Below are 19,977 nucleotides of genomic sequence, written 5' to 3' on the forward strand. Positions count from 1 at the left end.
CCAGGCTTATAGCAGCTCTTCTTCTGTGCCTTGATCCCAAGTAAGGGTCTTTTTCTTTCTGTTGATGTGCAGGGGAAGATGAGAGCTTCCCAGACACTGCAGAGTGGGAGCGCCGTCTGTTAAAGGTACAGCATTGCTGGGAGGCGCCGTGCAGAGAAGCCCTCTCCCCAGAGGGCTGCAGCAACTTGGGAGTGAGGGAAAAGGCATAGGGCAAGGGAACATTGTCTTCTCCTGTTCTCCAACAGTTCCTCAGGGCATCGCTGGACACCATAGACGATGAGGTGTGGATCGAGGCCCTCAGCTGTGGCTGAGTAGCTCTGCCAGCAGCTCTGCAGAAAAGGTGAGTTCCCTCCGGCTCTACCCAGCCATGCAGCTGCAGGTGTCCAACTGGGGCTGGGGCTGCGGCTGGTGCTCTGCTGTGGGATGCTGATGCTGCTTCCCCAGTCTGTGCCCCCCAGAGGGCCTTTCCCTGCAATCTGCCCAGGAATGGCTAAAGCTCAGCCCTGGAGCTGCTCTCGGCGACTCCCAGGGAGCGTGGGTCCTTCCCACCTGGCCCTCCACCAGCATGTTAAGCTGCTGCCACATCTCAGCTTCTTTCTTCTCTTCCCTTGCAGTCCTTCCTGTACAAGGCTCTGGGGACAGTGCAGGGAGCCTGTAAGAGAGTCTTCCACATCCAGGAGAAGCTGCTGCAGCACCTGGAGGAAGCAAACGCGGAGGAGCCATGTGAGGCCCAGGTGAGCTCTCCTCTCCTCCAGCTCCTGCTCTGGGGCAGAGGGCTTCTTCTGGCCCTGCTCCGGGTCTTTCCATATCCTCACTGCTGCCATTTTCCTCAGGAGAGGACCTGTAGTTTCAGGCCTGTGCCAACTGCCCCTTGTTCTTTTGTGCAGGGAATGATCACACTTCTCAGCCATGCTGCTGAGAATAACTTCCAAACAGTCCTGGCCACGCTCACCATGTTTGCGTCCAGGCTGTGCAAAGGCCGCAAGGTGAGGATTTCCAGGAGCAAGAAGGTAAAGCGTTACGCGTTTCCATCTTGGCATCCTTCTGCCTTATTTTCCCTGCAGCTCCTGCCTTGAGAGCCCAGGTGCACTGCGGGGCACTGGGGCCGCTGAGCGAGTGTCTCAAGGCATTTCTTCCCACACAGATGGAGCTGGACAGCACAAGAGCTCATGCCACACGTGGTGCTCTCATGCTCGCCCACGGCAGCTTGGCACTGCGTGCCGCCAAGGAACAGCTGCTCGCTGGAGGTAGACATCGTGGGCAACGTCCTGATGCTCTACAGCTGCAGCTGCCAGGTGAGAGCTCAAAGCATGCCAGGGTGTTTGAGAGCCCAGCTGCAGCCCTTCCACATAGGGGGATGCTGAGATGGGCCTTCCCTTTCCAAAAGTCCCTCGGGGAATGGTTTGTGCCCAGAGGAAGATCCAAGCCCTTCCCTTAGCATTGTCCCCACGTGTCTCCCTTGCAGCCCTTGTCCCGTCCCGCATTTCAAAGACTGTTCTTCTCTCTTGCTCCTCAGGACTTGCAGAACAACCTGGTGCAGAGCATCACTGACTGCAGCTCTGCCTTCCATGCTGTGGGGGATACTGCATCCTTTAACCCCTCCCTGGAGGCAAAGCTTCTGGAGATCCTGATGGTGAGTGCCTAGAGACAGGGCTGTCTGCAGCGGAGTTCTGGCCTGTGCCACGAGACTCGCTTCCCTGGGTGCATACAGGTCTCCAGCAGCCACACGTCTCCAGCTGGTGGGGACTTTGGGTGCTGGCAGGCAGCAGCTGGGCAGCGGGCTAGGTGCACCAGCTGTCGAGATGCTGCATCCTGCAGTGTTTCCGTGGGAAAGTGATGGGGCTGGTGTGTGGCAGTTGTGCCTGTCTCGGGGCCGGGTGGAACAGCTCTCATGTGCCCCTTGCCCACTTTGACAGTGTCTCTCTGGACTTGCAGGACCTGCTGAAGAAATATTGCTTGGGCATCCCTGTCTCCCCAGTGCTTCTCAAGGTGGTTCTGGCCCTGGAGCAGTTGAGGTAATGTCACGGATTTGACCAGATCAATCTATGTCCGTGACAGGGGCGACAGGCCTCTGCCCTCCCCCCTCCCCACCCCAGTCCCACAAAAATGGGAAGGAAGGAAGGGAGGAAAAGAACAGCGGCAACAATCTATGGAGGAAAACTTATTTTACTATAATATTGGAATACAAGATAACACAATAGATACAATTTAATTGCAATTGAGATTAATAAATCAGACAAGATGAGAGAGAGAGAGTTCCCGGGACCGATTCAAACCTGAAAAGCTTGGAACGGCTAGGAAAGCACCCTCCAGCACCCACTGCCAGGCAGCAAGAGAGCGCCCCCCCCATCCGGAAGGGCCAGATCCCGTGACTTCTGTAATGTACAGGGATAGGTAGCTGGGATTGGGCAGTGACACTTTAATGCCCCGTACACTACATGATGTTTTGATGTGGAATACTGAAACCCAAAAACAAAAACAAAAAACATAGAACCATGACATTCCACCCCTTATTCTACATCGTTACATCATGCTTAAAATATATATACATATATACAAACAAACAAAAAATGATTAAAATGCACACATGGCTATATACATATACATAGAATTAGTAACTGCACTCCCCCGGCATCAAGTTTCCTTGTGGTACACACTGGACATCCCCATTCTTCTGCATTACCCACCAAGTGGATCCTGGTCCCTGGGCAAAAACTGTACCACGGAGAGGTTTGCCCTTTCCAGAACTGGAAGAACCCAAACTGCCTTTCCTAACATGTTCTTTACATGTACAACAGGGACTTTATCTCCCTCTACGGTATGTAGGGAACTGGATTGATTAGGACCATCACGATTAATAGATCCTCTGGTATTGACCAACCAGGTGGCTTCTGCCAAATGCTTCTCCCAGTGCTTAAATGTTCCGCCACCCAGTGCTTTTAGCATCGTTTTTAACAATCCATTGTATCGTTCAATTTTACCAGAGGCTGGTGCATGATAGGGAATATGGTAAATCCACTCGATGCCATGATCTTTGGCCCAAGTATTTACAAGAGAATTTTTGAAATGAGTCCCATTATCTGACTCAATCCTTTCTGGGGTGCCGTGTCGCCACAGGACTTGTTTCTCGAGACCCAGTATGGTGTTTCGGGCGGTAGCATGGGGTACTGCATATGTTTCAAGCCACCCAGTGGTTGCCTCCACCATAGTAAGCACATAATGCTTACCATTGCGAGATCGTGGCAAGGTGATATAATCAACCTGCCATGCCTCCCCATATTTGTACTTTTGCCATCGCCCTTCCTCCCACAGAGGTTTCATCCTCTTGGCTTGTTTGATGATGGCACATGTTTCACAGTTATGAATAACCTGTGCAATGGCATCCATAGTTAAGTCCACCCCTCGGTCTCTAGCCCATTTGTATGTTGCATCTCTCCCTTGATGACCTGAGGTCTCATGGGCCCACCGAGCCAGAAATAATTCACCCTTGTTCTGCCAGTCCAGGTCTATTTGAGCCACCTCAATTCTGGCAGCTCGGTCTACCTGATGGTTATTTTGCTGTTCTTCAGTAGCCCGACTCTTGGGCACATGAGCATCTACATGGCGCACCTTTACAACCATAGTCTTTGTTCGGGCAGCAATGTCTTTCCACAGTTCAGCAGCCCAAATAGGTTTACCCCTTCTTTGCCAGTTATTTTGCTCCCACTGCTGTAACCACCCCCATAAGGCATTTGCTACCATCCATGAGTCAGTGTAAAGATAGAGCATTGGCCACCTCTCCCGTTCAGCGACATCTAAGGCCAGTTGGACAGCCTTTACCTCTGCAAATTGACTTGATTCTCCTTTCCCTTCAGTGGCCTCTGCAACTTGTCGTGTGGGGCTCCACACAGCAGATTTCCATCTGCGATGCTTTCCCACAATACGACACGATCCATCTGTGAACAGGGCATATTTCTTTTCATTCTCTGGTAGTTCATTGTACGGTGGGGCTTCTTTAGCACGTGATACTTCTTCTGCTGGTGGTGTTCCAAACTTTTTACCTTCAGGCCAGTCCATGATGACTTCTAGGATTCCTGGACGGCTGAGGTTCCCCATCCGTGCTCGTTGTGTAATCAGTGCAATCCACTTACTCCAAGTGGCATCAGTAGCATGATGGGTGGAGGGAACCTTTCCTTTAAACATCCAGTTCAGCACTGGCAGTCGAGGTGCCAGAAGGAGCTGTGTTTCAGTACCGACTACTTCGGAAGCAGCCCGAACCCCCTCATATGCAGCTAAGATCTCCTTCTCAGTTGGAGTGTAGTGCTCTTCAGACCCTCTGTATGCCCGACTCCAGAATCCCAGGGGTCGGCCTCGGGTCTCTCCTGAGGCTCTTTGCCACAAACTCCAAGTGGGACCGTTCTCTCCAGCAGCAGTGTAGAGGATGTTCTTTATACCCTGTCCCGTCCGTACTGGCCCTAGGGCCACGGCACGGGCTATCTCCTGTTTAATCTGTTCAAAAGCCTGCTGCTGCTCAGGGCCCCATGTAAACTCATTTCTCATTCGCGTCACATAATAAAGGGGGCTTACAATGAGGCTGTAGTTTGGAACATGCATTCTCCAAAAGCCCACTGCACCCAGAAAAGATTGTGTCTCTCTTTTGCTAGTGGGTGGAGACATAGCAGTGATTTTGTCGATCACGTCTGTCGGAATGTGACGACGGCCATCTTGCCACTTTATACCTAGGAACTGAATCTCCTGGGCAGGTCCTTTCACTTTGCTTCGCTTAATAGCAAAACCAGCACTCAGAAGAATTTGGATCATCCTCTCTCCTTTTGTGAAGACTTCTTGTGCTGTATCGCCCCACACAATGATGTCATCAATGTACTGCAGGTGCTCAGGAGCGCTGCCCTGTTCCAATACAGTTTGAATCAACCCATGGCAAATGGTCGGGCTGTGTTTCCACCCCTGGGGCAAACGGTTCCAGGTATACTGAATGCCCCTCCATGTGAAAGCAAACTGTGGCTTACATTCTTTGGCCAAAGGGATGGAAAAGAAGGCATTAGCAATGTCAATGGTGGCATACCATTTGGCCGCTTTTGACTCCAGTTCATACTGGAGTTCTAACATGTCCGGCACAGCAGCACTCAGTGGGGGTGTGACTTCATTCAGGCCACGGTAGTCCACCGTCAGCCTCCATTCTCCACTGGCTTTACGCACTGGCCATATGGGGCTGTTAAAAGGCGAGTGAGTTTTGCTGATCACTCCCTGGCTCTCTAGTTGACGAATTAACTTATGAATGGGGAGCAAAGAATCCCTGTTGGTGCGGTACTGACGCCTGTGCACCACTTTTGTAGCAATTGGTACCTGTTGCTCTTTTACTCGCAGCAGCCCCACAACAGATGGATCTTCTGACAGGCCAGGCAAAACAGACAGCTGCTTAATGTTGTCTGTGTCCACAGCAGCTATTCCAAAGGCCCATCGATACCCCTTAGGATCCTTGAAATGCCCCCTTCTGAGATAATCAATACCTAGTATACATGGAGCCCCTGGGCCCGTCACAATAGGATGTTTTTGCCAGTCCTTACCAGTGAGGCTTATCTCGGCCTCCAACACAGTCAATTCTTGAGAGCCCCCGGTCACTCCAGAAATATGGATTGATTCTGTCCCTTCATGACTCGAGGGCATCAGAGTGCACTGTGCACCAGTGTCCACCAGGGCCTTATATTTCAGTGGTTCTGATGTGCCAGGCCATCGAATCCACACAGTCCAATATACTCTATTATCCCTTTCCCCCCCCTGACTGAGGGCAGGGCCCCTCTATTCATTACCTGTGGTAACTGGAGCAACTGCACTGGTGATAGATCTGCCTTGTAATTCTTTCACCCGGGCTCGTAGTACAGGAGTAGGTTGACCGTGCCACTTCCCCATGTCTTCTCCATGGTCACGTAGGTAATACCATAAGGCAATTCGCGGTGTATTATTCCTTACTTGAGCCGGAGAGCGTCTGCCTCTAACAGCTGAGATTTTTGATCGTGCACGTAAGAAGGAAGGTTTATCGTCTTTAGTTAGGTGGGCTCGGATTATCTCCTTCATCTCCTTCACCTCCTTTGCTAGACTCATTTGATTATCCTGATCTTCATCCAGCGTCTCTGATACTGCTACAGGTTTGTCACGGTTAATCAGTTGAGACACTTGCTCCGTCATTCTTGATATTGCAGCAACGGCAGAATGAATTGGAGACAGCAATTGTTCGTAGTTTTGGAGCGTAACAATGAATTCATAAATTAAGGGCGTTCTCTGTTGTTCTTGGTATCTGTCACACGCTGACGTTAGTGTAGCGGCATATTTTTCCGGCGCTGTTGTCACAATTTTCTGCCATATCTCAGGCGTTGTCCTCACTCTTTCAGGGTCGCGGTTTTGTTGTGGGTGGTTAGGAACAAAGTCAGGGTCATACAACATTTCCACCACGCCTATTTCCCTCAAATACTGGATACCCTTTTCAACTGTATCCCATTTTTTCATTGCAATCTTCAAGCTATTTTTGAAGGGATACTTTTCCTTCACAGCTGTTAACACTCGTTCCCAGAGGGAGGCAGCCTCATCCGAACATCGACTAATTCCTCTATCAATAGCTGGATCTCTGGCAATGGCACCTAGTTGGCGAGCTTCATTACCATCTAGAGACAAGCTATGGGCCCCACTGTCCCAACAGCGAACCAACCAGGAAACAATACTTTCATTCAGGCGCCGTGTGAACTCCTTTCTTGAACCTTGGATTTCAGTCATCTTTAGAGGCCGGCGAGTAGTAATAGAGACTTCCTCTTCATCACTCTCTTCTGCATGTCTCTTAGTTTTCGCTTTTGCCTTTCGCGATGGTGGTGGTTCTGAGGAGGGCCCCTCGCCTGGATCTTCCTCCTCCTCCTCCTCTTCTCTTTTTCGTTCAAGACGCGAAGACACTCGTTTCCATTTCTTGCCCTCCACAGGAGCAACCGGTATTGTTACTGGTGTCTCCTGTGATTGATTAGATTTGACTTGGGGATTTTCCCCTTTGGCTTGAACCTCAGCTCGGAAACTCTCTCTCTCCCGAATGGTATTATATAGAGCACGGTAAGCACAAGCCAAACCCCAAATAAGTTGTACCTCCTTAGATTTATGTAAGCCGCATAGTCCCTGACTCAAATACTGGCTTAGTTTCTCAGGATCCCACAGGTGTTCAAGAGTAAAATCCCATGACACTGCGGGTCCCCATGCTTCTAAGACCTTTCCTAAACCTCTCCATATCCCCTGCCAGTCATCATTCTCTAGTTTTGGAGAAGACTCCTTCCCCTTATTACAAATAAAGAATACATTCAGGAGAATTGATGACACGCACACCAACATGACTATTAATTCAGGATTCAAAAAACGTTTGACAAACCGAGAAGAAAACCCGGAGACTGGTCTGAACATCGTGTTGTTTGTAAAATTAGCTATTCCATTTGGGATGTAGTTGTTTGTGAAATTAGCCATTCCTTCTGGGATGTAGTTGTTTGTGAAATTAGCCATTCCTTCTGGAATGTAGATGTCAAAGTTCAAATCATACCACATTGCAAATAGGTAAAACATAGGTGTCTCCATCAGTGCCCTTAGATAGTTATATACGGATGCAATTCCAAAACACACAAGTGTGAGATGGATTATTGGCCAGTAGGTTGTGACTAACACCATTGCTTTAAATCCTTTACCCAGCACCCCCACGATAACGAGTGGGTTCATCGCTGGTGCTTGCTAAAAAAAGGGTTAATGAATTGAAGCTAACAAGAGGAGGGGAAAAAAAAAGAAAAAAGGCACTACTCAGACTAAGTAGTGCTCAAAGTTTACAAATATCCCAGAACACTGGCAGTACGCCTAATCTTTCAAGGTCAGGTTTTCCAGCACAGAAACCTGAACTACTGATAATGCTCCCTAACGAAGCTCTCTAAGAGCAGAGAAAAAAAAAGATTCGTTCAAAAAGTTAAAAAGCAGTCGAGCCCCACGTTGGGCGCCAAAAATCTGTCACGGATTTGACCAGATCAATCTATGTCCGTGACAGGGGCGACAGGCCTCTGCCCTCCCCCCTCCCCACCCCAGTCCCACAAAAATGGGAAGGAAGGAAGGGAGGAAAAGAACAGCGGCAACAATCTATGGAGGAAAACTTATTTTACTATAATATTGGAATACAAGATAACACAATAGATACAATTTAATTGCAATTGAGATTAATAAATCAGACAAGATGAGAGAGAGAGAGTTCCCGGGACCGATTCAAACCTGAAAAGCTTGGAACGGCTAGGAAAGCACCCTCCAGCACCCACTGCCAGGCAGCAAGAGAGCGCCCCCCCCATCCGGAAGGGCCAGATCCCGTGACTTCTGTAATGTACAGGGATAGGTAGCTGGGATTGGGCAGTGACACTTTAATGCCCCGTACACTACATGATGTTTTGATGTGGAATACTGAAACCCAAAAACAAAAACAAAAAACATAGAACCATGACAGGTAAGGACTGAGGTTGCAAGGCAGGATGGTGGTCACCGTTTTTGGGTAGCTTCTGAGGGCCTGGAGGGGGGAGGGGGGAGGAGCCACATTTACAGGAGAGGCAGCTGGGCTGATGTGCCTGGCAAAGCTGAGGTTCTGGGCAGGGAGAAAGGCCCTGGTGCTCCTGTCCCCTGGCAGGAAAGAGAAGGGAGGGCTGGGGTCTTCTTCCCTTCAGAATGGGAGGTGGTTCACTGCTGCTGGGGAGGAGGTGGGAGCTGCTGGAACTGAAAACAGTGCTCAGCAGCACGAGCTGGGGGTATTGACTTTGTAGCTGTCGATTAGGAGAAACTCATGTGTTGTCTGAACCAGTCTGGAGAGCACTGGTAAAGGCCCTTTCTGATTTCTCTTTCTGTTTTCCTCCTCTCAGCAAGCTGAAGCCCACTTTTGAAAGCAAGGACATGCGAGAGATGTTGGTCCTGTGCTGCAAGAACATGGTGACACATCCTTCAGCAAAGATGATGCTGAAGATCAGGAAGTCACAGCAAGCTGCACAGTACCTGCAGGTAACCTGCCGTAACTTTCCCGGCCACCTCTCGGTCAAATCCTACCTCAGCACACACAACCTCTGCTCTGGCAGCAGCTGTCGTGCTACACCTCACTCCCCTTTTCTGCTTCCAGCTTCAGCAAAGGTCACTGAAAGCTCTGGGCCGGCTCATGGCCATCCTGCTTGAGACAGAGCCCAGGGGTGGCTTCTTCCAGAACATAGTGCATGTGAGTATGTGTGGGGCAAGGGAGAAAGCGTGGTGCCTGTCAGTAATGGGGGCAGAGATCTGGGGACTGTGAGGATGATCAGAGGGGGGAGAAATCTCCTGCTGATGTGCCAGAAATGGGCAGAGAAATGGGCCCTGCAGGGGGAAAGCAGGAGCCAGCCCCTGGCAGGCTACAGCCGAGGAAAATGGGTTAGGAGGGAGGCAGGAGTGACTGCAGAGAGCGGGGCAGCAGTGCCAGTGCTCAGTGAGGTGGGAGGCCACATGGAGCAACATGGCAGACCTTGAGGGAAAGTGCTGGGAAAGGGAGAGGGGTGGCAGGAAGGGAAAGCAAAGATGTCCTCATTGAGACAGATGCTCTACCCCAGATCCTGCAGGGATCAATGGTATCAGAGAACGTGTGGGAGCGCAAGAGGGCACTGCAGACCTGCTCCCAGCTTCTGGATGCTTGTGAAGAGCTTCAAGTGAGTAAAGAGTCCCACCGCATGCCCCTGCTCCCTCCCCAGTGCCCCTGAGCTGCAAGGCGAGCTTCGCCCAGCTGTGCATGCTGTGGCATGGTGTGGGAAGGCACAGGCGGGAGAAGCTGGGGAGAGCTGGGGCTGTCTACAGCTTTGTTCCTGCCTCTCCCCCCTGCAGAGAGCAGATGCCTGTTAGTACTTTGGCTCCTTGGTGGGATTGCTGGCGCCTCTGACATGTGACCCCATGCCTGCATCCCACCAGTTGGCTGTCACTTGTCTGAGCTCCCTTCTCCAAATCCAAGGTGAGCAGAGCAGGTGTGCACCAGCCCTCTGTCCTCCTCTGTAGCACAACCAGAGCCTCACGGGCTGGGCCCTGTGTACAGCAGGGAGAGGCACCGTGCAAAGCTCTCTTCTTGTCCCCACCCTGTCCTCTGTCTCTCCCCAGTGGAAAGCATTTCCATTTCCAGAAGCATGACTTCCCTTTTCTCCCTGTGCTCTTTCCAGCCAAAGCAGCCAACAGAGTCAGTGAGACAAGAGACATCAGGAGCCTCTGTGAGGGACTGCATGCCTGCAGCACTGTCTCTCATCTCCAGACGACGTCCAAAATGGCCATGGTAAGTGGACCCAAAAAGGGGTGGTGGGATCTCTGTGCATAGGCTTCTGCATGACCCTATGCTGCTCCCAGCCTTGCACACCATTTCCAAAAGGAGCTGTCACCCTGAGACCACTTTTCTCAGCAAGCAGCAGGAAGCTCTGAGCTGTGCCTGGCCTTCAGGCACGCAGGGCAAGGGGCTGACTCCACGATGTGTGTCTGTGTGTGTGTGTGACTGTGTGTGTGACTCTCTTGTTCTCATTTCTCTGCAGATCGTGTGCAGAAACTTCCCCCTCGAATGCACCGTCGACTTCATGATGGCCATCAAGGAGACCATCCGCAAAGCCAAAGGAGTGCGTGTGCGTGCTGCTGGGAAGTGGATGACCACCTTCCTGCAGATGCACGGGAAGGACATCTGCTGGAATGTAAGAGACTTTCTTCCACGTGTCTAGGTTTGTTTCTGGCTGTTGCTCTATTGATACCTCTGGGTCTTTGCTCTGGGTCTGAGCTTTGAGCTGCCGTTGGTCATGGTCCTCTGACAACTCCTTAAGTTTTTTAGGATTTGTGTTAATATAGAATGTCCCAGTGCAGTCAAGGCAATAAATATCTGACTTGGATTCAGATACCTCCTTGTGATCATCAAATATTGTTTCTTGCTGCTAGACATCCCAAATTCACAAGTCCATTGATTCCTTTTCCCAGCTTCTCCTGGATGTCTAACCAGTTCCTTCAGCAGGAAGGCTTTTCCCTCTTGAATTGCTTCTCCATGCTCTTCTTCAGCCTCCCCAGTGCCTTCTACAGTCAGCAACCCTCTCCACCTTGTTTATTTGCACACTAGAGAAAGCAAAAGCAGGGCTGGCAGTAACATGCTGCTGAAGACATGCAGTGCCTTAGAAATGACCAGAGAAAGCACTGTGTAAGGGTGTGGGAAGGAATCAAAGAAATTCAGCTAAGTGCAAATTGAATATGAGGTCAGAAACCCAGTCAACAGGACAGTTCTGAAAGAAAGCAAATAGTTAACATTCCATTTTTACCTTGGGTGTCTGAGTAAAAGTCAGTTTGCTTTATGATTAAGAATGATCTTTTCAGGTGTCTGAGAGAGGAATGTGAAATCCAGCAGTAAAAAGATGAATCAGAGTCTATTGTGGTTGATTTGTAAAGTCCCACTGCATAGCAGAAGATAACAAATCCCAAGACCTGAATTCTTCCATGTTCAGGAGATTCAACAACAATAAGACAATTATTTTTTTTCTGTCCTGCAGCACTCGGCTTTCCAGTATAATCAGAGCCTGAGTTAACTGTTCAATAAACATTGAACATAAATGCTCTTTAATCCCTTTGGTATCTGATTTTCCCAATGATTCTGCCTTAATTACCTAGAAAGTCAGTCATCAAACTAGAAAAATGAAGGAAGTTGGTGCTAGATCCAAAAAATTATTTTGTTATCTAACTTGAGAACTGCACGTCAGTTAAATACTGTGTTCTGTGCTTTAGCACTGAGTCTACAGGTTTCTTGTGCGCTTTTTCCTGGAAGAGCCTTTGTCTCTGAGCTGTCCAAGATGTGGAGAAGGCTGTTCAGCATCCAGAAATGAGGCAAGTTTTCATCCACTTTCCTGGATAATCCTGACCCATAAGCAGCTCTCACAAAACACTTGGACCTTTGGCATTGCACCTTTCAGTATGTGAGGGAAGGCTGCAGGAAAGAAGGGGACTGACTCTTTGCAGGGGCTGTTGTGACAAGACATGGAGAAATGGTTTCAAACAAAAGGAGGGGACATTACTTTGAACAGAAGGAAGAAGTTTTTACAGTGAGGGTGGTGAGGCTCTGGCACAGGTTCCCAGGTGTGTGGTGTATGCCTCATCCTTGCAGGCATTCAAGGTTAAGCTGGACCAGAACCTGAGCAACCTGGTGGATCTGTAGGTGTTGACTGCAGTGGAGTTGGACTAGATGACCCTTAAGGGTCCCTTTCAACTCAAGTGATTCTGTGATTGTATGACTTTCACCTTCTGACAGAATAAGAAGTCATATCCTTGTTTGATGAAATGCTGTCCATTTTATCAAAGTGTGCTTAGTGTAGGATGACAAAATGGTACAAGGATCAGAGCTGAGACACAGAGGTATCACTGAACGGCCAGGGACTCTTTATTTTCCTTTAGAATGTTGTTCAGACAGTATGTACCTTAACAACAACAGTTTAGATGGAAGCAGCAAAAAGCTGAGATATTGCAGTATTCCACTGCTCACGCCCTGTGTTGTGAAATTATCTTTGATCCGTGTTTGGTGCTGCTGAAGCTGGGTAAAACTCAATGAATCCTTTTTCACCCACCACATTTATTGGCATAAGCCCTTAAATAACTCTACAACTTCTGTAGGCTTTTGTAGGATGACAGACTTCGCTTCCATGTTTATTCTTGTTTGCATAGCAGTACGTAACACATAGGTCTTTTTATTACTCCTATCAGATACTGCCTGCCCTTCACTTTACCCAGCAACATTATACCTGCTCCCTGAGGAAGAAAGACAATGTTTTCTCAAGTGCAGATGCATGTGGCCTGGTGGAGACTGCTTGACACGTGCAGGATTTCAGTGAAAACCTGATGTGCATCCAGAATTCTCAGAGCTTGAAGCGAGGAAGATGCAACAAGGTCAGTGTTATCACCTATTTGGGGTATGGATGCCTGCAGTTACATGTAGGAGGGGAGGGGAGGGGAGGGGAGGGGAGGGGAGGGGAGGGGAGGGGAGGGGAGGGGAGGGGAGGGGAGGGGAGGGGAGGGGAGGGGAGGGGAGGGGAGGGGAGGGGAGGGGAGGGGAGGGGAGGGAATGAATGAATGAAAGAGAGAGAGAAGCATTGGAGATAACATGCTGCTGTAGATCTATGTGTGTAATCAGCCCGTTCACGGTCAGTATTCCAACAGAAAAATCTTTCAACTCAAACTGAGGGCACTGGCTACAATGGGGATCTGTACTTGCTGTTTCAATGAAGTGAAAGGAGAACAAGCCAGTTCTGCAGAGCTCTTTGCTCAGAGTGTCAGGAAATGAGGGTTCTGCTGCCTGCAGCAAATGGCCCCAAGTCCTAGAGCTAACCAAGCCATCAGAAGTAAGAATATGTTTATGTACCCACAGATGTCCTGAAAATGTGGCAGGAAAGAATGCCATACCCAGAGAAGACATTTTCACTTATTAATTACTCGTATTTATTAGTTTGCTTCCGAACAGTAACAGTATCAGCAGTGATGTATTTTGATCATTGCCAAAAGACAGCATATCATCTTGGAAATATTAGAGAAGGAAAAGAAAGAAACATGACATTATTCAGAAGGCATTCTGCATACTATTAATCAGCCTGTGATGTCTCTGGATTTCAGATTATGTGCTTCATATTTGAGACAGGTGTTACAGTGGAGGTAAATAGATATTTAAACCTGTCACTAAGTCAACAAATCTGTGCTTTATCTCTGTGGAGTGGGAACTCTTTCAGGCAAATGGATGTGTATTTCTTGTTTGCACTTAAAAAAGCAGGGAAGTCATGATGAAAGGAGTCTGCTTATCCCTGAAGCTTGAAGTAAATGGAGTTGGCCACAACTCCAGAAGTAAGCATGTGTGTAAGTTGCTTTTACTCCCTGATATCTTCAAACTCACCTTCTCCTTTTCTTCAGTGTCTCTTAGCATATGTTCATATCATGCTAAAAAGCAGCTCTCCAGCACAATGGGCCACAACTGCTGTCTTTCAGGTTTTCAGCAGTGTAAGGACATCTGTTTTCTATTTGCAAGAGGTGCCAAATCTCACAGAAGCATTAAGCTTTCTAACAAAATGAGAGAGTCTGAGTTAAATCTTCAATACCCACTAACTGTTAAACATTAAACATTAAATTTTCTTAATCCTTCTGGTCTCAGATTCTTTCAGGTTTTGCCTCTACCTCTTTTTTTTTATGTTATCAAACAAAAATGATCAAAACAATGAAAGGTTCCTCATCTTCAGTTGAAAGCACATCTCTAATCACACACACCTTTATAAACTATGGGGGAGTTGAAAGAAAATTGCATCTGTGACTCTAGATGGAAATTTTTGTAAGGGCTTTTGTAAGGACTGGAATTCACTGCAGTCTGCTTGAAATACGTTGAGTAAAATCTGGAGAGGAAATGCTTTTTTATATGCTTAAGAATGAAACTAGAAACTATTAAATGATCACTTGTCACATTTTGAGAACAAAAGGCTTTGCAGTTAGCATTCAGGGGCCTGATTTGGATGGAATTAACCATAGGATGAACTTTTCCACCTTATGTTTCAGTTCTGAGTTCTACATCTTGAAATCAGTAAACCCAACTTAAAAGTACTGTGCTAAGGTATTTGTGGAATGATGCAGCCACTAATTTTATACGTTTGGATGAAATGTGATGGCTTAAAAGGGTGCTCATTCATTTTCTAATTTAGCTGCAACAAATATCTGCCCATCTGTTTGAGTGTGACTTTCCTCTTTGGCTCAGTGCTGCCTTCTGCAGTGTGTACAGAGCAGCCTCCAGGCCCTGCCAGGGCACTTTTGAGTCCCTTGCATTGATTACTACAGACACTGAGCAAGCTGGACTGACCTCTGGCTAAGTTACTTGGTGGAGGCTTGAGCCCAGCCTGCATCTCTGAGATGGCTTGTTTTCATGCTATTAATACCAGTTGTCAGAGTGCTTGAAAAGCAGACAGAAAGCCCCTGGTGAAAGATGTAGTAATGCTTAATGCTGCCTTGCTTTCAACTTTGGGTCCTTTTTTTCATCCACTGGTGGTGAATATCTTGCTTTGCAGGCTGGACTGAGAGAGAAAAGGAAATCAAAGAGCAGATGTGAAATACGCTGCTTAAGTAAGACTTAGCTTCAAAACCTGCATGTGTTCAGACACTATTCTAGTATATAGTCTTAACAAATTATGGAATCAGTTCCTTTTCTATCGAGACAAGCTCACCGAGTCAACTTTCCATCCTGATTCCCTTCCTTCAATCTCTTCTGCTTCCCTTCCTTAGGCCTGCATGAGAATGGAGCTGCTGCTGCACACTGTGCCTCAGCTAAAGGCACACACGTGGCACAGAGCCATGTGGGCATGGAGGCCTGGCAGCAGGTATGGCCCAGGGTTTGCAAGTGGACATCTATGGGTTTGCAGTTGCACAGCTCCAATAAAGCACCTGCATGAGCCTTGCTGTATGTTTTTAGCTAAAGAACGCCCAGAAAGCAAGAATAAGCAACTGCCAGAAGTTTGCAGAAGGTGTCAACTTACTTCTAAGCAGCACAGAGATCATAAAAGGAAGTTCTAGGAGTTTTTCTGCTGCTTCCCAGGAAAGGCACACACACTTGTATTCACTTGTGGCTCAAGAAGCTGCAATCCTCTGCCTTTTTTCAAGCAAAACTTTGCCCAGTTTCCAAGAAAAGTCACTCATGCCTCTGCTGGCTTCCTCCATCCCTTCTCGTGCAGGTAGATAAGGGCTCTCACACCGCATCGCCTGCTCACCCACCAGCTCTTCAAGGAACATGGATGAGAAGCATCACCACCCAGCATCTTGCAGACTGCAACCGCCCTGTCAGTCAGGCCTCTCGTATGCCCAGCTTGCTTCCATTGCTCACCTGGCACAGCCCAGAGCACCTGCAGTGGCCCCAAAGTGCTCTGCAGCAGGAGGCTGTGCAGCTGCTGGGCTGCTCTCACTGCTAGGGGCTGCTCTGGAGTTCCCTTCTCTTGGCATTCCCAAAAGTGCCCTGCTGATGGCAGAAAACACCTCCTTCTGCCTAGGATTCTGACTTCTGGAAGAAACAGCTGCTTTTCTGTCATGCCCAAGATCTGCCACCAATCAACAGCTGGATAGTGGAAATTAAAAATGAAGCATTTTTAAACATGACTGAAGATGAGACTCCTACTTTATCATATTGGCCCGTGACCTCAGAGGCAGATGGTGGTGGTTTGGCAGTAGAGGTTGAGCCTTCCCACAGTATCCCACTGCATGTTGTTGTGACAGATGGCAGCAGAGGGGCAGTCTGACAAAGTGGGTCTGACATGACACTGCAAATGAAGCTAAGGTGTGGAACTGAATTCCTCCCTGCAGAAAAGTGGCACCCACTGACATTCACCAATGCTGGCTCAACGTTTATGGAGACCAATCAGTGGACGTTGGCACAGTGAGGTGCTGGGTGGTGTTTCAGCACTGACACCATCACAGCACCTGGGAAACGACTTGCCTCCACTGAGGCAGGTTTCCACAAGCACTGCATGCAGGATCTTGTTCATCTCTGGCAAAAACGCATTAGTGATGGTGACTATGTTGAAAAACAGTCTTTTGTAGCTGAGAAGTGGCTCAGCATTTTTGTGCTCCTTGTGTCTCTGCATTTACCACTGAAATGTACAGGAGACATTGCTTTCAGAGCAACCCATGTAATCCCTTTTGCCTTTTAGTCTTCTTACAAGCAGCTCTCAGAGCATAAATCCAAAATGCTTTTATTACCTTATATTACGTAACTTCCTAAACATTAAGAACTTTTAATCCAAGTTTGCATTACAGCGTTGTTTTGCCAGCCTTGATCTATACTTTCAGGTTACAAATAAAGGGAGGTGAGCCATAAAAGCACATTACATTCAGCAGGTTCTTGCAGAGATTAAACTTCATTCAGCTCACGTGTTTGTCCAGGAGCCAGGCATCAGGGACTGTTGGGTTCTCTCTCTGAGCATCACCAGGGAGAAACCTCTGGGCTGCTGGAAGCAGTGTGTCTCTGGCTGCTCAGAAAGCCTGAGCAGCTCAGTCTCAGCTACCCTGCATGATTCATCACGTGCTTTCCAGTGAGGCAGGCAAGAAAGAGAAAAGGAAACCCCAGAAGGAGGTATGTCTCCACCAACGGAGGTCTGTGCTGGGGGAACGGCGCAGATGAAGCAATCTGCTCATGCTGGAGCACTGACACATGGCTGTGGAAAGGCAGGGATGCCAAGAAGGTCCCTGTTGGATCCCACCCATTATACCCATACCTAAGGCAGCTCTGTGCACAAACAGGAGGCTGCCACGAATTCTGAGTGGGTGAGAGACGCCTGCACATGTGACACCTTCCTAGTGCCACGCTGGTCACAGAGACCTGAGTGATTATCAGAGCAGATAACTGACCAACATCTGAGGCACAGCAGGCCTCAGAACAGGTCTGTGCCGTCAAAACTTGAAAGAAGTGCTAATAAATGCAGTACCACAGAGCAGGCAGGTTCCTCACCAACGTGCTGGCTGAAGACTTTGGAGCCACTTGGGCAAGTGCCAGCCCACGCCCAAGAGCACCCTGGTATTGGGGCTGCTGGACACCAGGCAGTCCCGAGCCACGAGGGGCTCTCTGAGCATCCATAACCACTGCCCATCCTCAATCAGTGCCCACTAATCGGTGCCACGTCTCCAATCTGTGCTACAGCTCCGGGAGCGGTGACTCCGTGTTTTCAGCTGAGCATCAGGCACCGACTGGAAAATGCTCTGAGTCCGGGGGACACGGAACTCTCCCAGCCGAAAGAGCGAAATGATGAATTTCTGCGTCGGTTTCACGACAAGAAAACCACAGGGAACTTCCCAAAAGTCTCGCAGTGCTCCGCAGCAAGAGGCCGCGCAGCGCACCCGTCTGGTCCCAGCGCTGCGGCCGTTCCAAAGTTCCCTTCTCCTGGCCCCGGTGCTCTGAAACGCGCCCTGCCGACGGCAGAAAACGCCCGCTTCTGCCTGGGACTCTGACCTGCGGAGGAAACAGAAGCGACGGAGCCGCCGGTAATTTCTCAGCGGGGCGGAGGTGCCCCCCCGCCTTCCCAGAGCGACGCGCAGCGCGGTGCCGCCGGGTCCCCGCGGGGAGCCCGCACCGCACCGGGCAGCGCCCGCCCCGGGAGCCGCCGCCGGAGCCGCGAGAGCAGAAAGCCCGTTCCGCTCCTCCGTCGCCTCGGGACGGGAGCCGCGGGCCGGAACACTCACGGGCGGTCGACGCGGAGCCAGAAGCGGCGGGACGCGCCTCTGCGGGCGGTAGCGGCCCGGCTCCAGCCCCTCTCGCAGAGGCACGCGTTCGGTCCCTCCGTTCATAAAACAAATTAAGCCACAAGAAAATATATTAAGAATCTTTCTAAAAAATGAAGCTCTACCCGCGGGGCGTCTGGCGCGGAGCTCCCGGGTAAAGCGGAGAATGCGCGACGCGGCCCCGGCTTAACCGGGAGGAACCCGGGGAGGAAGCGGTCTCGCGCCCAGCGCCGCGCCCCCCGCCCGGCGCGCTCCCGAGGGGCTCCGGGGCTGCGCCGTCGCGGCGGCGAGGGGCTGCGCTCACCGAGTAGCGGGGAGGGGTCGGGGCAGAGCCTCGGCGCGGACGGCGATGAGAAGGGCCGGGTGACGGGCAGCGGGCGGCGGCGTGCAGTGACCAAGCTCCATGCTCGAGCTTTCTGCCGTCTCCTTGTTGATTGCAGGTATTTGAGGGCTCGCATCAGGAAGGAAATCTCTGAAAGTTCTCTTTGGGCCAAGTGGCACAGCACTGAGAGGTTCAGTTTTGTTTAGTTTTGGTCGTGCGGATTCCGGTGCAAAATCATAACCAGAGTTTTCTGTTGGTCCACCCACCACAACGCCAGATGTCATTATCCCACACTGTGGGATGGCACGGGGCATTAATTTGCAGATTCGTTTGGGCAGGGCTGAAAATGGTGCCTCGTTTAGCAGCAGATTGAATGTTTCCTGCTGTTGCCTCTGTGCTCTTCAGCTGAGTCCAAAAGCATTTCGTGATTTTCAGTGGTATGGGTACCTACTTGTGCCTCTAATTTCTCTTGGCTTCTTCCTGAAGTCAGTGACGTTTTCACAACTAAAGTTGTGAGGGCAAGGGAACTTGAATTCACCTGACTTTCGAAGTCTGCTATTGACAAACGAGGCGCTCAGCACTAAAAGGGGAGGATTTTTTCTCCGGTTCTTCTCGTTACATTACGTCTGCTATTAAGCAGGAAGCCATTGGCTTTATGTGCCACTTGGACATGCTTCTGCTGCGCGTTCTGCCGGCTGTCAGTTAAAAGCCCCGCTCCTTTTCCTCCACTGACGGGCATTCTGTGGTGTCGCAGTGATCTCTAGCGTCTTCTCTGCAGCACAGCTCCGCTCAGCCTCGCCGCGGGGCTGCGGCAGCCGTGCCGGTGCGCTGCGCCCTGCCGCTATGCGCCGTGCAAATCGTAGATCGCAGACTCGTCAAGGTCGGAAAAGACCTCTAAGGTCGCCGAGTCCAACCACCAGCCCACCCAAACCGCGCCCACTGTCCGCGTTCCTCAGTGCCACATCCGCGTGCTTTCTGAACACCTCCACGGACGGTGACTGCGCTACCGCCCTGGGCGGCCACAAAGCGTGGGCAGCAGCGGCACTTCTCCGATCTGGGCCGCGCCGCGCCGCGCAAGCCCTTATCTTCCAGTCGGCTTGTGCTTCTGTGCTTCTGAGAAGCGCCCTTCAGCAATTGTTTTGCACGAGTCCCGGGCGCTGGCGCGCGTTGGGTTCTGTTGTTTTCTTACTAGGAGGTGAAAGGAGCGCGATCTGTGTTAGGGGCAGCTAATTTGCTTTTGCCTGGAACTATGTGTGAAGTGCAGGACTGGAAGCTGTGATCGTCGAGCCTCCTTGGATAAGCCCGAGCCGGGATTCTCGCACGCCAACCAAGCGCGTTTTGGCCAGCACCGTTGCATTTCTGCAGTCACCTGGCGGAGC

General features: G+C 50.0%; 2 protein-coding genes across 4 annotated transcripts; one reads left to right on the forward strand and one right to left on the reverse strand.

Moving 5' to 3' along the window:
• The first annotated feature begins 243 nt into the window (after positions 1 to 243).
• Positions 244 to 12,953, forward strand: LOC125687183 (maestro heat-like repeat-containing protein family member 2B). The gene is made up of 12 exons (XM_048932059.1): positions 244 to 340; positions 615 to 734; positions 888 to 1,010; positions 1,145 to 1,295; positions 1,517 to 1,633; positions 1,936 to 2,015; positions 8,901 to 9,036; positions 9,152 to 9,244; positions 9,609 to 9,704; positions 10,203 to 10,312; positions 10,563 to 10,715; positions 12,754 to 12,953. Coding segments are annotated over exons 4-11 (759 nt in total). The 5' UTR covers positions 244 to 340; positions 615 to 734; positions 888 to 1,010; positions 1,145 to 1,169; the 3' UTR covers positions 10,564 to 10,715; positions 12,754 to 12,953.
• Positions 12,954 to 15,337: 2,384 nt separating this feature from the next.
• On the reverse strand, positions 15,338 to 19,162 carry LOC125687184 (uncharacterized). Of its 3 annotated transcripts, none has more exons than XR_007374001.1 (2): positions 18,402 to 18,493; positions 15,338 to 18,007 (listed from the first exon to the last, which is right to left on the reverse strand). XR_007374001.1 is itself a non-coding variant. In XM_048932060.1 (2 exons), the coding sequence occupies exons 1-2, from the start codon at positions 18,910 to 18,912 to the stop codon at positions 17,665 to 17,667; spliced, it is 675 nt and encodes a 224-aa protein (XP_048788017.1). In that variant the 5' UTR covers positions 18,913 to 19,162; the 3' UTR covers positions 15,338 to 17,664. The 3 variants fall into 3 exon arrangements, 1 of the variants encoding a protein (XP_048788017.1); XR_007374000.1 differs by having other exon boundaries at positions 18,238 to 18,470; XM_048932060.1 differs by lacking the exon at positions 18,402 to 18,493 and adding an exon at positions 18,581 to 19,162.
• Between the last annotated feature and the right edge of the window lie 815 nt (positions 19,163 to 19,977).

Source organism: Lagopus muta, chromosome Z (assembly GCF_023343835.1).
Source record: "Lagopus muta isolate bLagMut1 chromosome Z, bLagMut1 primary, whole genome shotgun sequence".
NCBI classification, from domain to species: Eukaryota; Metazoa; Chordata; class Aves; order Galliformes; family Phasianidae; genus Lagopus; species Lagopus muta.